Here is an 18,121-nt window from a genome sequence, read left to right on the forward strand (position 1 = left end):
ACATTTGCTCTTAAAAGATTACGAAAGATATCTTATGTAGAGAAAACCCAAAACTATTTTTTGGATTGATGAAATTATGAAATATTATTATGCAATTAGGGTAAATTTCTGGAACCATAACCAGAATGGTCGCGACAACGTTCTCGTTCACTGCAAGAACCTAAAATAGAAGTTGGGACTTTTGTGTACACACAAAATAAGCAAATTTTGATCTGTATTTTTTTATTTTCATATATTTCACAAAAAGATAAAATTAATTTGATTTCTAAACGAAAAAAATCATCGTACTAGCTTGAACTATTTTATTTTAAAAAATATTCTACTTATTTAGGATCTTCAACAGAGAGACGCATTTTAGAAACTTTAACATTTTAGAAAATAATCTCTAATTATAATATCTAGACATAGTATGTATGCAACATTTTAAGCTGACATATACAGGGTGTATTGAAATTTACATTCAGGTAGGTACTAGACGAGAACCCTAGTTTTGCTGGTCAAGGTAAATATCTTCCATTTATTGCAGAGATAACATGCATAGTTAATTTTGTGAAAATGTAAGATGCCTCGACTTTCTACTTTTTTGGTACTCTGATATTTCAGAATACAGTCAAATGGTGTTGCCTTGGTAATAAATAGTATTAGAAGCGGCTAGAATAGTTTCAGCAGGATAGAAATAAACGAAAAGAGAAACACCCGGCCAAAGTGATAGTTTATAAATTAACTCATTGACATACTCAAGTCCCAAGTTATTTATCCCATTTCTACCAATATAGTATTGAATATTTGGATTGTAAATTTACATTTTAAATATGCTCGTCTACAATTTTTTATGAATTTGAAAAGAGGTACGCTGTGGAATGAGTATAGTAAGATTGCAAAACAACCCTTTTATTACATCAGTTCCATCGTCATCTAATGGTAAATAAATTAATAATAATGCCTTTTTGTTTCATTCGTTAAAACTGCAATATTATTTTGTTTTTATTATACATAATGACATTTTTATAGTAGGTATGTACTAAAAAAGAAACCTTTGCACATTTTTTTGGATAAAAGGCCAGGTTATTAATTAATTTACTAAGAGAAAACTTTCAGTGAAGCGACCAAAATATAAAGTTTCATGTTAATCAGACACAAGTCCGAGCGCATATATCACAAATAAACACGCAATTATTTATATACTAAATTGGGTTTTTAAATAAACGTTCTATGAAAACTATAACAATTAAAAAAGCAAAAATAAAAATAACAAGATAATTTATTTTGAGTACATTGAGAACAGTACATACACAAAATTTAACAATAATGGAATATTATATAAAAAAATTAGAATGGTTAAATTTTATTTGAAAAATATTAATGAATTTTGCATTGATCTATGTTGTTGATTTATTCCACTAGTTTCAACTTTTGTCCCGTGAGTTTCATAACGTTTTTTTTAATTGACTATCCAAATATCGTACAAATATTTATCAATCATCCTTTAAATATCATTACTTCTATATTTTGCTAATTTTTGTACCTTTATCGGATTTCAGGGCAATTCTTATGCTACATTGGAAACATTTTATTTATTTGTTGAACCCTTAATTTATGTAAATACAGAAAATTTGGTGGGTACTTTTCAGTAAAAAGTTCAAGTCTGATTTTTAGACACCATACTTGGAAAGAAAAAAACTTTTTGATTCAAGGCTAGAATTATCTCCGGTGTTGTGAATGTCGTAAATACAAGCACACCGGAAATCTTGTGCAGAGGTCAGGAGCACAAGGCACGATACAGTGAGCTCCGAGAACTTAACACCAGTCTGACTGAGAGCTCATTTGCATGTTCACCCTAATAATTAAAACAAGTGCTAAAAGGACAAAAAAATTACTCAAGAAGTGTTAATAAACTTGCTTTCTGGTGGATTATTATTCATTGGCCCAGAATATTCGAACGTCTTTTGCGTTACTGCCTTACGTCCGTAAAAATCATAGATAATAACCTACACTTCATATGTATTTATAATAAATTTAATATTAAATAATGGTACATAAAACTAGTTCAACTATAAAAAGTCAAATTAAGCGACTTTTCAATATTCAGGTGTCATTTAACAACAGTAAAACTACTTAGTTTGAACTATTTTAATTTTATGTTAGAGATAATGTAAATGGACTTTAGAGTTGATCACAGATTAATCTAGGACTAAAATATGAAAATTTATTATCTATAATGTAAAACGTTACTTAACGAATTTTTTTATTGGAATATATACCTACAAAAACCGATAATACATATAATTTTTTCAAAACACTTTCTCATATGTATTCTGTGTATGCTTGAAGTTTTTTAAATAAATGAACATTTTTAGGTATTATTATTTTTAATAGTTGAAGATTATCGGTAGGCAGCGGCTTGGCTCTGCCCCTGGTATTTGCTGAAGTCCATGAGCGACGGTAACTACTCACCATCAGGTGGGCCGTATGCTTGTCTGCCTACAAAAGCAATAAATAAAAAATAATATAAAAAAATTGCCAGAAGAAGCTGACCAAATAACCACTGGCAAGAAATTTGTTTTTATTTATTGAATTTTCTTACTATTCGACCGTTATTTTCATCATCCGCGAAACTACAGACTATCAAGACTTGCAGTAGCTTGTATTAATTTACAAACTATTGAATTTAGTGGAGGCACACACGAAGTTGGTAGTGCAAAACAAAAAATTCAATCTAAATCTTTTATTCAACCTAATTTTTTTTAAATCTGTCTGAATAAAAAAAACTCTTCCTTATTGGAATCGGTTAAACCCTTGCATTAGACACCTTTAGCTCTAACACTAAGAGTAGGGACCCCGGTAACCGTACAAAGAGTTCGACGTGCAACCTAACCTAAACATCAGCCCGCTGAGTTTCTCGCCGGATCTTCTTAGCGGATCGCGATTCCGATCTGGTAGTAGATTCATTCGCGAAGCATTGTTAGGTCTCCTTTGGAGGCGCTCGGGTAGCTTTTAGCAAATCCCACCCTTCCTGGCTGAGCCCTTGCTCGCCCACCTGCCCTGGTAAAACTGGAAAGGCCTCCGTGCCAATAGTAATCTCTCAGACATAAAAAAAAATTAACATCATTAACCACAGATACATTTATGATGTTTTACGAATAATGTATAACGTGTGGTAAGTTTATCAATCTTAGATAAAGTATCAGGAAATTGTGGTTATTATCATATTAGAAACCGTTGTCGCAGTGGACAACAAAAACGAAAAAAAAAAGTTGAAAAAGCGTTTTTATAAAAGATGTCAATGTTACGATTTTTATTGTCCAATTTAATATATTTAAAATGTTTGTAATAGTATGTTATCATCTATAGGTAAACTAACCAAGAAAAAGACGATTTCGGATCCTCCCGATATACTAACGGTGTTTTTAGGTAACTTTTTTTGTTTTTTCTACCTATGCTGATAGATAGCCTTAAGAGGCTATTTCAGCTTCATCCTAACATGTAGGTGAGCTCACGGGGCTCAAACCGGAAGTCTTGTTAACACTGGCCCTAGCAGAAGATTTAGGTAACTCAAGCACCGAGAACCATTCTCGTCGAACCCGTGGCTTGCAACGAAGGGTTCGACGAGTAAACTAACCCATTGACAGAGCCCACTGAGTTTCTTGCCGGATCTTCTCAGTGGGTCGCGTTTCCGATCCGGTGGTAGATTCTGCGAAGCACTGCTTTTGCTAGGGCCAGTGTTAGCAACGACTCCTGGTTTGAGCCCCGAGAGCTCACCTACCAATTCAGGCGTAGCTGGAATAGCCTCTTAGGCTACCAGCGAATAGATAGGTAGAGACCATGAAAAAAAAAGATGAAATAATCATGGATCATCCTTACGCAACAAATAATTACATTTTGAAAGTGTTTGTTTGTTTCTGAATCACACAAAAATGGATGGGTTACGCTGACGCTACGTATAGCCTCTCAAGGCTATCTATCAGCTTAGGTAAAAAAAAAAAAACGAAAGTCGACGACGCTAACCACGTTTTTTTTTGAAAAATACGTCCAATGATATTAGTTTTGATTGTTTTAATCAAGATAATCGTGTGTGAACTGAAAAGATTGATGGTAGGCAGGATCTCGTATTAACTTAACCTAATGTTATACAACGAACAATCGAACAATTTCATAATATAATATTTTAACACTAACACACGCATAAACAACGAAAGTAATGAAATAGATCGCAAGATGAAAACCGGTTTTGGATTTAATGTCAATTGTATTTGGTGATATTGCACACAAGAAAGCTCAACATTAATATTCACATCACTTCCGGTTGGAAGACTACTGTTTCCTTTATGTAGACATCATTGGGTTGCCAGCAACTCAGTGAGCACGTAAATATAAGGACAGAAAGGAAATGTAAATGATCAAGAGCAGTGTTGTTTGGCAAACGAAGGGCCTCTGCGAATTCGGGTACGAGTTGCAATTCGCAAATTAATCTGGAACCGCATCGATCACAGATAGTTGGGACGGAAGGGCAATCTGGAGTCCCAGAACTTGATATTGAAGCACCTAGTATGGGCGGTTCGTCTCGGGAGTACCTGAAATATTGCGTTCTAATGTTTATTTTACCGCAAATTATTGATACGTTTTAGGTAGCTTGGCAATTTTATAGAATAGACATCGACCTCATTTGGAAGGCGGTGTCGTTTAAGTTGTGGCGAATATGAGCTTCAATAACCATTTAATATCAGGGGACCAGTGTGCTTAGTGCGAGCTTTTTAACGTTCTCGATAGCGTAAAAGTTAGCTCATATTTGTTTGGAATGGGATCGTTCGCGTATGTGTGCCGCTAGGGGCGCTGTTTCAACTGCATACAATTGGCTTAACTTTTACGCTATCGAGAACGTTAAGAAACTCGCACTAAGCACACTGAGCCATGAGCGGAGATAAAAATTTAATGTTTGGTTTATTTAATTTATACCTGTAGTTTTTTCTATGTATTCCTCAAGTCGTAAACATAACTGCTTTTATGGTTTAATCTCGCCAGTATCATTTTATTATTCTGTCTATTATATTGTCTATTTTTTTGCCCCTGGATTTTTTAATTTCTTTTAACTCCAAAACTACTAACAATATCTTGAATATTTAAGTCATAGAAACTGCTAGACCTTTCAGATTAAACTATAAAAGTAGTTTTAAATATAATTTATACCTACTAAGTAATTATTGTTTTCTAATGATTTTTAATGTTGTCACAATATGTGTTGTGTCAAATGATAAGTAATATATAATAAAACCAAAATAATATTAAAATAATCTGGGTATAATTCTCTAATACTATGACAACTTGCCTTAAGATTTGTCCTGGATTTTGACGAAGCCGTGAAATAAATGCATGAAACAATCTATCGCCATGTAAGGGTGCTGCCTCTTCATATGTTTCTTCATCTCCACCACCACCACCAGCTTTGTCAATTGCATGCTCTATCTCTGTTAGTGGATTATAATTGACATTAATATATCATTATAATTATATTATTATTATTATATCATTATTGATATATCAGATATATATTACCATGACAATATGATTCTGATATACTATTATCATTAATTAATATGTTCTGAGTCCGTAACTTATAGAAGCTAGTCGTCTCCCGGCAGTCGAAATTCGACTATAATTAATTGAAATTATAAGTTTGTATAGTAAGCGGCACGTAATTTGGCAAGGTTTTGGTGTAGTGGGGGTAATGTTGCGCATAGTGCACATTGCAACAAAAAATTGTCACTTTTATTGCCCGCATATAATTTAACTTTATTTTATTAATTTTTTTATTTGCCATAATTTATTTTGAAGCCTGTGTGAAGAAAGTTAAAGAAAAGAGAGGAATTCGTGAAGTGTATTAGGTGTTATAAATAAAATACAATTAAAAGTTAAGAAGTTTATTTAAAAAAATATACTTAATATTAAAAATTATGTGTCGCCGCCGTCACTATCATTTTCTAATAGTGCTACCCCTTGAATTAAATTTATGGTAGCACCTGAGCTGGTGGAAGGAGTTGGCTCCTCATCGTCGACATAACGGGGAGTCGCTGTCGTCACTGGCGTAAATAATAAAACGCTCAGTGACTCAATCAACTATATGGTCATTGGTATTTGGTCCTGGCATTACAAACAAACTTAAAACAATAGCACTCGTAACAAAAACTAAATTTAAAACAATAATAACAACTCGTAACTAAAAACTCAATATAAACAAAGGGTTCCTACAATTTAGTAGGCGCATGTGTAACCGGGAGCGAACGGAACGTGAACGCGGTGCGGGAGCGGAGGGTCGACTGACTCACCAATCGCGCGCTCGGAACGGTGCTACGTCTTTCCCCGCGTCCCGCTTGACAACCAAAGAGACCTAAAAAACGACTTCTGCGCATCTAGCGACTCTTGCCAAGTTACGTGCCGGGGACTATACACTATATGATTCTATTGCCAAAGACTAATAAACTTCTATAATTACAAATTTCGCCAAGACTACACTTTAGACAAATATTAATAAAGACAAACAATATTTAGTCTATTCTCAATTTGATAGGGACTATTTAGCAATAAGAAAAGTTTGACAATAAACAAATAGTATGCGTGTGTGTGTGTTAAATACATGGTTGTGTGTGTAATGTTTTTTTTATGAAATTAATGTATTTTTTATGCTTAATTTAATAAAATATATTAACATTATGCACTCCTTCTCACCGCGCAATTTTCGTAAAAAGGGGTACAATGTTTTTGCTTCATGTATATATAGAAATATGAAATAAGTGAAAAATAAATACTTTTCCTTCTAGATGATGATTATTGCATAAACATGTAATGAGAATCTTCAGTTGAGAACCACCAATTATTTAACTTGAAAATATCACCTAAGTTTGTTTTTTCAAAATGCTCATGATTGATTACTATGGTACTCACAGATAGAGACATAATTTATGTAACACTCTGTGTAGTACTTACGAGATAAAAATGAAAAGACTCACCATTTTCTTTGCTATATTTATTAAGTAGTTCATTAACTTTGTCATCTTGGTTACCAGAAATTTTCCATTCTTCCTCTACATAAATATATTTTGGTGTAAATTGCATTGGGGCGCACATAAGACGGCTTCTCAAGTCCCCTGGTAATTCAGCTGTCTGGAAATATGAACTATTAAAATTTCGTAGCCCTATTTCATTGCAGATTTATTTAGGTAGGCTGACAAGATATGTGTCCACCTGATAAAAGAATTTTACGGGAGCCTTAGGCACCATTAGTCATGACATACCAGCCTTAGGCACCATGACATGTGGGCAATATGTAGATTTTTAATTGTACTGAAAAACGGCTGTATGTCTATTATATAAAATAGAATAGAAATAGGGTAGAAAGATTCAAATATCACATTTATGGCATGAACCCATTAAACTTAGACGATCAGAATTTTAAGATTATTTACGATTCTTAATATTTTCGAATCTCTAATTTTCTTGACCTTCCTGTAACCCAAAATTGATTGTAACACTCAGCATGATGAATAACATATTATGTAGGAACACTAAACTAAATATTGGTCAAAGCAGCTGATAATGTCAGATGGAGAAAATCATTTCATACCTTATGCAATAAAGTTTCTATATCTCTTGAAGGCATAGTTGGTGTATCAACAGTGACTAAGCCTGATTCATCTCCACCTTCTAATTCGGCTGCTGCGATAGGAGCAGATATTGCACCAACTGCACCTAGTTGTTCAATTCAAACATACATTATATAATTCAACATTATAATTTTTCATAACTTAGGTTGGTCATGGTAATTTCGTCCAAGTGTTTTGAGATTATCGAGATTCATAATATTCACAGATGTTAAGGACCAACCCTACAAGTGCTCTGAGGAATTGCTTGAGATGATGATCTCCAGTAATTCCTCAGAGCACTCCCCATGGAACATATGGTACAATATACCGAGAGAAGCGAAGTCCCTCTGCAGACCCACCAGACAGTACTAAGCTAAGACCCAAAAGCTACACATTTGGCAAACTTGGTATAACCCCTTGAGGTTACTAGGAAAGGTAGGAAATAAAAAATTATACCTTGCACTGGGGACATATTTGCATTATGAGCATCAAACATTTGGAGGTTCCCAAGGGCTTGTTCGACAGTTTCGAGTTCATAGGAATTGCTCTCTTCATCTTCATCAGAAATTCTGTAACACATTTTAGTTAGAAATATTTTAAATTTACATTTATAAGACATATTTTACTACATTATACCAATGATGTCATAATATTTCACTCATAAGCAATCATTGTTGGAAAATATCTGTAATTATGTTACCTTTGCACAACATTATTGGGGCTAGGGTCATTGTCAACACTCATCAGGTTTCCGTTAGCTGAGTCATCATTATCATTTTCATCCCACTCGTCTGCACCACTACACCAACTTAAGTTGGTTTCTAGATTTGGTATTGCAACTATTGCACTTGCCTCTTTAGTCTTTTTATCTTCATATTGCATACGTAAACATAACCAGCTAAAAAAACAAATATTTTTGATACATTTTTATCTTGTCCCTTTATTAACTCGATTGGTATGTTTCTATATACTGGAATCTATCAACATAATTTTAACATATCAAGGACCGACAATAAAATAATTTTATTATTTTGGCTTAATTTTACTTGATCAAGACCACCAGGATAAAAAAAACCTTTTTTTTTCTACCTAAGCTGATTTTTTAGATTAACGTTTTTTTTTTACTAAGCTGATAGTCATGAGAGGCTATGTCAGTGTAACCCTAACATGCAGGTGAGCTCTCGGGGTTCAAACCAGGAGGCATTGCTAACACTGACCCTAGCAAGAACAGTGCTTTGTAGAATCTACCACCAGATTGAAAACATGACCTACTGAGAAGATCCAGTGAGAAATTCAGTGAGCTAATTTTATATATTTCTTTTATAATAATTAATAAGTTTTTTTAATAAATAATTTTTTAATGAATATTAAACAATATTACTTTATATACAGTCATGGTCAACTAATTAGGGACAATCTCTAGTTAAGCCAAATATGATTTTTTTTTTATTTTCCAACGATTCTTAGCAATATTCCATATCTTTTACATGTAAGTGTAATTAGTCATTTATGTGCGCGATTATACAAACAATAACAACTTCTTAAACATTAAACCTCTTTACAGTATAGCTGATACAATATCATAGTGCTATTGGTTCAAAGAATGCTGGCTGGCCATTTAATTAGGGACACTTGAGGTATTGCGTTCTAATTACAAAATTGGAATTTTAATACTTTTTTGTTTCTTTTCTTATTGTTTAGTGGTCGCTTTGGCGGCAATCCAGATTTTTTATTTTAAGTTTTGAGAATTATTTTGAAGAAAAATGGGCAAAAATAAAAGTTGCGATCCAACACTACGAAAAATCATCATGAAGTTTGTCGAGCGTGGTTGGTCATACCGAAGGATAGGACAACCTTTATATTGTTCAAAAACTATGGTATGCAATGCAGTGCAACATTTCAAGTGCTATAACAGAGCTTTAAATGTGTCCAGAACAAAAAGATCGAGAAAAACGACTCCGCAAGAAGATAGAATGATAACCAAGTTAGCTAAGAAAGATACGTTTCTAGGCTCTATTTTAATTAAACACGAAGTGTTTGGGGCAAACGAAAGAGCCGGTGTATCTGCAAGGACCGTTCGACGAGGTTTGGTAGAAGCAGGGTTGTTCGGAAGAGTGGCTCGCAAAGTACCGTTGTTGAAGAAATAACATAGAAATGCTCGTTTGGCATTTGCACGTAAATATGGACATTGGACCTACGCCCAAGGTACTTTTCTCTGACGAGACCAAGGTTAATTTGATTTCTTCAGATGGAAGGCAATATGTACGGCGTCCTGTAAAAGCGGAAATGAATCCAAGATTCACAAAAAAACAGGTGAAACATGGCGGTGGAAACATTAAAATATGAGGTCCATTTTCTGGACGTGGAGTGGGACCTGTGAGGAAAGTTCAGGATAACTTAGACCAACATCAATACAAGGCAATATTGGAAGAAACTATGCTTCCCTATGCTGAGGAGCATCTCCCTATTATATGGACGTTTCAGCAGGATAACGACCCGAAACATACTGCCCATTCAGTTAAGTCTTTCTTACCAGTCAGTTTGTATCGGTGCTAGATTGGCCAGCAAATAGCCCGGACCTCAACCCAATTGAGCACCTTTGGCACGAAATCAAGAAAAAAGTTGCCACTTATCGTAATACAAATTTGGATGAACTTCATGAAGCTTTTTCTGATTCATGGGCAAACATTCCTGTCGAAGCATGTTAGAAACTGATAATGTCTATGCCACATCGGTGTCAAGCAGTAATTACTAACAAAGGTTTTGCTACTGGGTACTGATTTTACACGTAATAAAATGGAGCTGTTAAAGATATTATAACACTGAAGATTATAAGTTTTGTGTAACTGTATTTTTCATTATACTTTACTGTCCTTAATTAAATGTCCACTACATAATTGTACCTTAATATTTAATACATGTTTAATCTTTCATATTAAATACTTTTCTATTTATTAAATCTTTTATTCACAGCCATTTATAGCATAATAATCGGACCCCATTATGGAAATAATAGGTGCTGAGAAATCAATAAGGTTTTATATTTAAATGTACATAACCGGTTATAGCCCTTCACTATCTTGAATGTCCCTAATTAGTTGACCACGACTGTATTTATTAAATCTCATACAAAGGTGCTACTTATTAAAAAAAATCTTCAGCATAAGATTTTGAGGATAGGTACACAATAAAGGGAAAAAACTACATTTATACAATAATAAATCTGAAAGCAAAAAAACAAACCTCATTTAAAAGATACAACTATTGCTCATATTTATACATTGCAGAAGAGAAATAATTTATGTCAATGGTAAATGTAGGAAAAACTAAGTAATATGTAGAAGAAGTCGCTAATAGAGACAAGAAAAAATCATTTTTTATAAATTAAATTTTTTATGTTCTATTTATTTTATTAGTTTTAATAAAGTATACTCTACTGAGGTTTAACTACACTGTATAAATTTCTGTGTATAAATTATACCTTTCTGATTGGATCCAGCAATTGGGATTGATGCAGGCAAAAACATATAAAGTTCGGTGGTAAACAGAATTTTCCAAAGGAGCATAGCATTGTATAACCAGTAGCCGATGTAGTCCACAAAGCGGACATTTAAAAGAATATTGAAAATTTTCCAACGGTGGCCAATCCTAAAGACAAAAATAATAAGGTTTAATTTAACGAAAATAAACGCGGCTAGTACGTAAAGTTTGCACTATTTACAAAGCAAACGTACAGGCTGACCACCAATTTTGTTGACACTGTAATTGACTAAGGTTTGATTTTTTTCGGCTATAAATTCTTCTTCGTATCCTAAATAAACTCTGCCGTGTCTTTTGGCCATTTTTCAACTCAAGAAATAGAACTCAAAATTTTGTATCCATAATATTGGATCGTATCGTGTACTTATAATTCCATTGAAGATCGATGACTTTTTTTATAATTGCGGCACTGGCAACGTGGCAATTGAGGATCGGTGACCGATTTCATACTACTATTAAATATCATTCTTCTCAAATAAATTGCACATTATCTAAATCGATGAAGCAGTCTGCTATTCCTAATTTCTTTCTTTATTTAATTTGGTGAGTAGGACGATGTTGTGAATCAACTAGGTAATTAAATTGTTTTTTAACGGGATGTAGAACCCACGATGGAGGTTTAAACAGAGTTAATGTTTCAGAAAACGCAGTGTTATCTTTTCTATTCCAAATGTGAAGTGAAAAAACGGTATGCGGTTATATAATGTGTTTTTTTTTTATTATTCATTTATAGCAATTTGCCAATGGTTTTGGCAAGTTCCGCTTAAAATATACACTATATAGTGATTATTCATGGACATATAATTTTTACAAATAACTTTTTACAATAGAGGAATGGATAACATACGAAAATGAAGAAGTCTCCAACTGTGACAAGCATTTTACCAGAATCACAGGGAATTATCACGTATCCTAATCTTATAAAAGAAGAACAACAATGTCCAAGACGAACCCTACAGTTTCTGAAGCGTTTTTGAACTTGTAGAACGCCAGGCTTCTTTTCTTCTTTTTTTGACTATGGCAATTGGTTTCTTGCGATGCCATTGCTGCTAATGTCGAGTATGACTTTTGGCGGGAACGCGAGGAGTGAAGTTATGTGAATTGTTTTATTTTGTCTATTTAGAGCTTCTTCAGGTTTAAATGTGTAATAACGGTGGTTTATTAATTGTTTAATATCTGTGAAAGTGAACAAATGTGGGAAAATGAAACAAAGCCACTGAACGTAATTTCTCGGGATCTTCTAAATAGTTCACTGAAAAAGTCTCAGTAAATGACCACCATTTTACTGAGATTATACTTCATCCCCATCTCATCTCATTTCATTTCATAATATCATTTTCATATTATAAAAAAGTTACGTATCATTAAAATTAAAATAAGACTAGACCTAAAAGTCTTAGTTACCAGGTCATAAAATCCTTTAAAAAAACACTTATTTTAAATAATATATTTTTTATCTATACTAATATTATAAAGAGGAAAGATTTGTTTGTTTGTTTGTATTGAATAGGCTCCGAAACTACTGAACCGATTTGGGAAATTCTTTTACTGTTTGGAAGCTATACTATTCCCGAGTGACATAGGCTAAATCTTTTTTGAAAAAAATTAGAGATTCTTACTAAAACTTCAATAATGTAACCCAATGTGTAAAAAAATTACATAAAATATTCTTTACATCGCGTGCCCTGCGAAAACTATTTATGATAGAATAAAATAATGTACTACGACTTTGTAGAACCCATTATTATTTACAAAGAGTGTCGCGACAGCATATGTCTAACTATTATAGTTATGCCGGAATAAGTGTTCTTTTATTTAAAAAAATAAAACAACGTCAAATATCGTTGACATTTTTATTAAAGACCCAAGCGGAGCCGGAGCGGGCCGCTAGTTGTTAATATGACTGATGACATATTGATTGATTGTTAATGATTTGTCGCATCGATGATTTGACGTTATTTTGTCACTTATTCAAAACGAAACAAATGTCAGATTTCGTAACTATGTAACTATATTAAAAGTTTTGGAAACCGGCTGCATTCGTTTATGGGAATATGTATTGCCAAATTGATGTCAGTCTGTCTTATTTATAAGGATTTGAATTACGAAAGACGAAAACTATATGATTTCAAATAATTTGCTTTGCTGTTCCTGTATATTTGAATACTTACTTATCTACATCTTTTGATGGTTTGAACTTTGGTTCTCTCTGTGTATACACTAGCTGGGGAATGATCTGAGGACTTTCTAGTTCTTTATTTTATTTTGTTGCTCATTAGTGACTACCGTAGCCTATAGACATGAAATCCACGATACGTATCGCAACGCAATCGGAACCAAACTTTGAAGTCGTCGTGGCCTAACGGATAAGGCGTCCGATGCATTCGTGTTGAGCGATGCACCGGTGTTCGAATCTCAGGCGGGTACCAATTTTTCTAATGAAATACGTGTGTAGAGCGTGGACTGTAATTTGTGCTGATCGCTTCAATAATTCGATATATTCAGAGAGAAGGTTATTTTTATTTTATTTTAATGTAGTTATAACACGTGCACGTACGACCTGAATTGTTGATTGACTTACAATGACTGTATTGTCAAAATTATTATTCTGTTTCTAAATTAAAAAAATAGTTATACAAACTTCATGTTCAGAATTGCTCTAAACAATACGTACTCAACAAATGTTCACGATTGACTTTCACGGTGAAGGAATAACATCGTGTAATAAAAATGAAACCCGCAAAATTATAATTTGCGTAATTACTGGTGGTAGGACCCCTTGTGAGTCCGCGCGGGTGGGTACCACCACTCTGCCTATTTCTGCCGTGAAGCAGTAATGCGTTTCGGTTTGAAGGGTGGGGCAGCCGTTGTAACTATACTTGAGACTTTAGAACTTATATCTCAAGGTGGGTGGCGCATCTACCTTGTGGATGTCTATGGGCTCCAGTGACCACTTAACACCAGGTCGACCCATCTAAGCAATAAAAAAAAACCTTATACCACCAATAATTACGCAAATTATAATTTTGCGGGTTTGATTTTTATTACACGATGTTATTCTTTGACCGTGAAAGTCTATCGTGAACGTTTGTTGAGTACGTATTTCATTAGAAAAATTGGTACCCGCCTGGGATTCGAATACCGATGCATCGCTCAACAAGAATGCACCGGACGTCTTTAGCCTTCAGGCCATGATGACTAAGGTGGTTTCATAAGGTGGCTTCTGTGCGCTGCCCACGGTCTATTTCGGTTTTGCGGTGCGGGTCTTGCGTTTTTCTCGGTCTTTCTCTTCTTCTTTGGAGACACTGGAGTAAAAAAAGGGTCATTTAATCTTAATGTTTTTAGGTATTTTTCTCCATTTAAATGATTTTTGTTATTGCTTAGACGCCTGAAAGAGCTCACGGCCCACCTGGTGTTAAGTGGTTACCAGATCTCATATACATCAACAGCGTAAATGCCCTCCCCACCTTGAGAATTTAGTTATAAGTCTGTTTTATTATAGTATAAAGTCTGTTCCAACCTTTAATAGCGACAGAAATCAGCAGGGTGATGGTACCTATCTGTGCAGGCTTACAAGTTGCGGTCTGTTCCCAACATCTGCAGACCGTCAAGTCCCAAATACACTGCACGCCCCCTAGGCTCGGAAACCTCGTATGAGGTTCGGCTCCCTACTCGAACAAAAAAGGGTTAACAAGGGTCCTTACCAGTAATCGTTTCTCGACCACCGTTATACCGAGGAAAGTAATGGGGTTCAAAGATTGGTATCGACCAATGGTAGCTGCAGCAATGGCGTAATTTTAAGGTCTTAAAAGTAAATATTGTGGAGGTATTTAGTTAAAATTTAACACAATGACATGATCCGAATTTTTCATTTTGTCTGCTTCAATTAATAAAGACCTGCCTATGGTGGAAACCTCGTGGGGTTATTTTTTTAAGTTCACAGCTTTGTAAACTTGATGGGGTAAGATGGAATAATTTCGAGAATTCTTAATTTTAAAAATCGTAACGCTCAATAATGAAAATATATATAAGAAAATAAAAAATAAAATGCCAAGCGCTTATATTATTATATTAAGTTAACTTTTGAAAAACTAGGCGGGTTGAATTGTTACCGTCACATATTTCGTAAGTTGTACACAACTTTTCTATAATGGACTGGGTATTGCCCAAAAAATTGGATCTTTTGGCGTGGGACTTGTCATTTACCGAGCTGTTTTAGCAATGCTAATTTGGTTTTATGTCAGACATTTTTGGGCCTTCATCGTGAAAAGTTTGTTTTAAGTTATATTGTTAAAATATAAAGTTTCGAGGATGATATCGTTTAATCGATGTACAATTATTTTTATTTCGGTAAGAAAATGATTGTTTTAACATAAAATTTTCGTTGTTATATATCTTACAATTGTGTAATATTATTGCTGTGGAAGTTTAAAACTATGACATATTTTTATGTTTCCATAGAAAGCAAAAATTGGACCTTCTTGATTAAAGTAGTTTTTTCTAAGCTATATTCCGATAAATACGAAGCTTTAATATCAATATTTATGACACTTTTTTCAAATTTACTAACTTCCCTCGTAAGCTTTCAACATCTAATTGAGACGAATAGAAATATTCAAAGACATGCCGGTACTTGTATTTTTAACTATTTTATTTTATTTTTAACTAGTAGCAGGGATGTGAAAGTTTATGCTCTAATTTGAGAATAACGGACATACATTTGATATCTTATTATACCTCTTTGGCGGTGCAATTATAAAAAATAACGCATAATACCTACTCAATACAGGAAGGTTAAAATTGGCCAAAATAGTAAGTTTAAAAAGTAATTTTTTTAGACCAGCAGGGTTGACTCTGCGTCGATGAATCAGTCAGAGAGATATAATTAGCGTTTCGAATTTATAAAAGAAAAACACTCACAGATATTATATATTATATGTATGTGTTTGTATTTATAGCATATACGTATGTTTATAAGTTCTTATTGTTACGAGTTACAAGACATACGAAAGGATTCATTTTTAAGGTCAAAATTACTTCAATTAGCATTATATCGTATTGTTTATATTGTATTATCTTATTGTATTATTTTAGAATAATAAGTTTACTATTCTGTTGTACATTTAACTAATATTTACTTACGCAATCACAGTAAGATTAACGCATGTTGTTCGTTTTTGCTTCAGGTACTTCTAGTTGCTTCGTTACAAGCAATAACTGTTAATCCATTATGCCCGACGAATAAAATAGCTCCTCATCGAAAAATTGCGAGTTATAATCAGTATACTGGTCGTACTTTTGGAGCTTTCTATGATTTGTTAGCTCCGAATTATTCGAATAGTAATTCTCCATTTAATGATTTACAAGAAAACCCTCAAGAAGATGATGCAAATGATTGTGGTGAAATAGAAGATTACGATGAAAATGATTTAAGTTCTAGTAAGATATTTTTTAATTCATTCATTCATCAACAATTCACATTGTTTTTCTTATAAGTAAATTCTTCTTCCTCTTGCTTCGGTCTCCTCAATGCGGAGGATCATAACCACCGACTCGCAACAAGAGTGTATTCCGGATAATTCCACGCCAATTGCCTCTATCTGCCGCCGAGTGTAGAACATCGTGAACCGTGGTGTCGAGGGTACTGCGGGTCTGGTCAGTCCAACGTGTCGGGCCTCTACCTCGTGGTCTTTTTCCGTCCCCTTTTTAAGTAAATAAACATATAATATTTTGTGTACCCGATCTTATAAGTTCTACTACGCCTTTTAACAGTAACACAGCAATCACAGAGGCGTCAACAACGACACGGCCATCGCAATTATTTTAACGGTTTCTTAAATAGACCACCCCATTCCCAACCTACAATATCGTCGGTGACAACCCGTCCTCAGAAGCCAATGTATCCTTCTACTCGACCACCTTTCTTCTCAGGAGGATACTTCGGTAATAATCCATATAGACCGCAACCGATACAACATCCATCTGGTAAGTTTATATGATTAGATTATTTTCTGTGTCTTATTGGGAGGTTGTTGATACACCTATCTCCTGGAACTAGAAATAGTTATAATGGTGCCTTACTCCTGTGGTACCACACTTATATTTTATGGTCAGGTCATGTGTATTTGAATCTCATTTGTCGTAAGAGATGGTATCTTTGATGTAAACGGTTCCGGTGAACGGATATAATGCGATGTTCTCATTATTTACTTACAATTTGTTAAGCATCTATTTATAAATTTCAGGTGTTTAATGCAATTAAAAACCTCTCAGACTATTTTCAGTAAGAAACTTTTCCGGCAAAATTTTTAAATTATTTTTTTATAAATAATATTATCTAGGTAGCCGTACTCTTCATGAAATATGGTACACTATAAACCATAGAGAGAATCAATCAAAAGCTAATTTTATTTATTTCCTATTCGTAAGTCTTGATTTTTATCATATCCACGACTTGGAAATTTTTAGGATACAAACAACTAAGTGTATGTAGGTTAAATTTCATATATACCTACGAATGAAAAGTACAGAAACTACCATAAACGTATTTTTCAGACCATGTAAAACCTGTCCACGAAAGCAATAGCCAACAATTTCAAGAAATTTATATTCCAAATATTGTAGGTGGGCCCTTGAATCATGTGGTTGGCGTTTCGCCAGCCAAGCCTACTCGAAAACCGACACAGTACGATGTAACTTCGTCCAGAACTCCTAGCTATTATGCTTATGACACGGAATCTACACCAACGACATATTACCCGCGATTGAGGAAAAACAACGAAAATAATATACTCGGCTCTTTTATTGATTTGCTATTTAAATAAAGAAACAAAATCTGAAACGTTTTTTATTCTTAAACTCTATTTTAGAAGCAACTCAGCTCAAAAGGTCAACTGATTATATAGCCTTCTATTGTATGTCAATTGTAATTGCAAAAGGCATAAATC

At 33.9% G+C, this 18,121-nt stretch overlaps 2 protein-coding genes across 10 annotated transcripts; one reads left to right on the forward strand and one right to left on the reverse strand.

Annotated features, from left to right (window-relative positions):
• Positions 1-205: 205 nt before the first annotated feature.
• LOC101743605 (programmed cell death protein 2-like) lies at positions 206-11,722 on the reverse strand. The gene is made up of 8 exons (XM_004930537.4): positions 11,369-11,722; positions 11,116-11,282; positions 8,335-8,532; positions 8,091-8,203; positions 7,616-7,740; positions 7,002-7,155; positions 5,324-5,462; positions 206-4,571 (listed from the first exon to the last, which is right to left on the reverse strand). Exons 1-8 carry the CDS (start codon positions 11,474-11,476, stop codon positions 4,289-4,291), a joined length of 1,287 nt encoding a protein of 428 aa, XP_004930594.1. The 5' UTR covers positions 11,477-11,722; the 3' UTR covers positions 206-4,288.
• A 3,529-nt stretch (positions 11,723-15,251) lies between these two features.
• LOC101744095 (uncharacterized) lies at positions 15,252-18,015 on the forward strand. 9 transcript variants are annotated; one of them, XM_062669086.1, is made up of 4 exons: positions 15,252-15,524; positions 16,361-16,613; positions 17,106-17,159; positions 17,799-18,015. In XM_062669086.1, exons 1-4 carry the CDS (start codon positions 15,486-15,488, stop codon positions 17,996-17,998), a joined length of 546 nt encoding a protein of 181 aa, XP_062525070.1. In that variant the 5' UTR covers positions 15,252-15,485; the 3' UTR covers positions 17,999-18,015. The 9 variants fall into 9 exon arrangements, with proteins under 9 accessions (XP_062525070.1, XP_037867351.1, XP_012549666.1 ...); XM_038011423.2 differs by having other exon boundaries at positions 15,275-15,524; positions 16,947-17,159; positions 17,730-18,015; XM_012694212.4 differs by having other exon boundaries at positions 15,284-15,524; positions 16,947-17,159.
• Positions 18,016-18,121: the final 106 nt, after the last annotated feature.

The sequence above is a fragment of the Bombyx mori genome, chromosome 6, assembly GCF_030269925.1.
Source record: "Bombyx mori chromosome 6, ASM3026992v2".
In the NCBI taxonomy this organism is placed as follows: domain Eukaryota; kingdom Metazoa; phylum Arthropoda; class Insecta; order Lepidoptera; family Bombycidae; genus Bombyx; species Bombyx mori.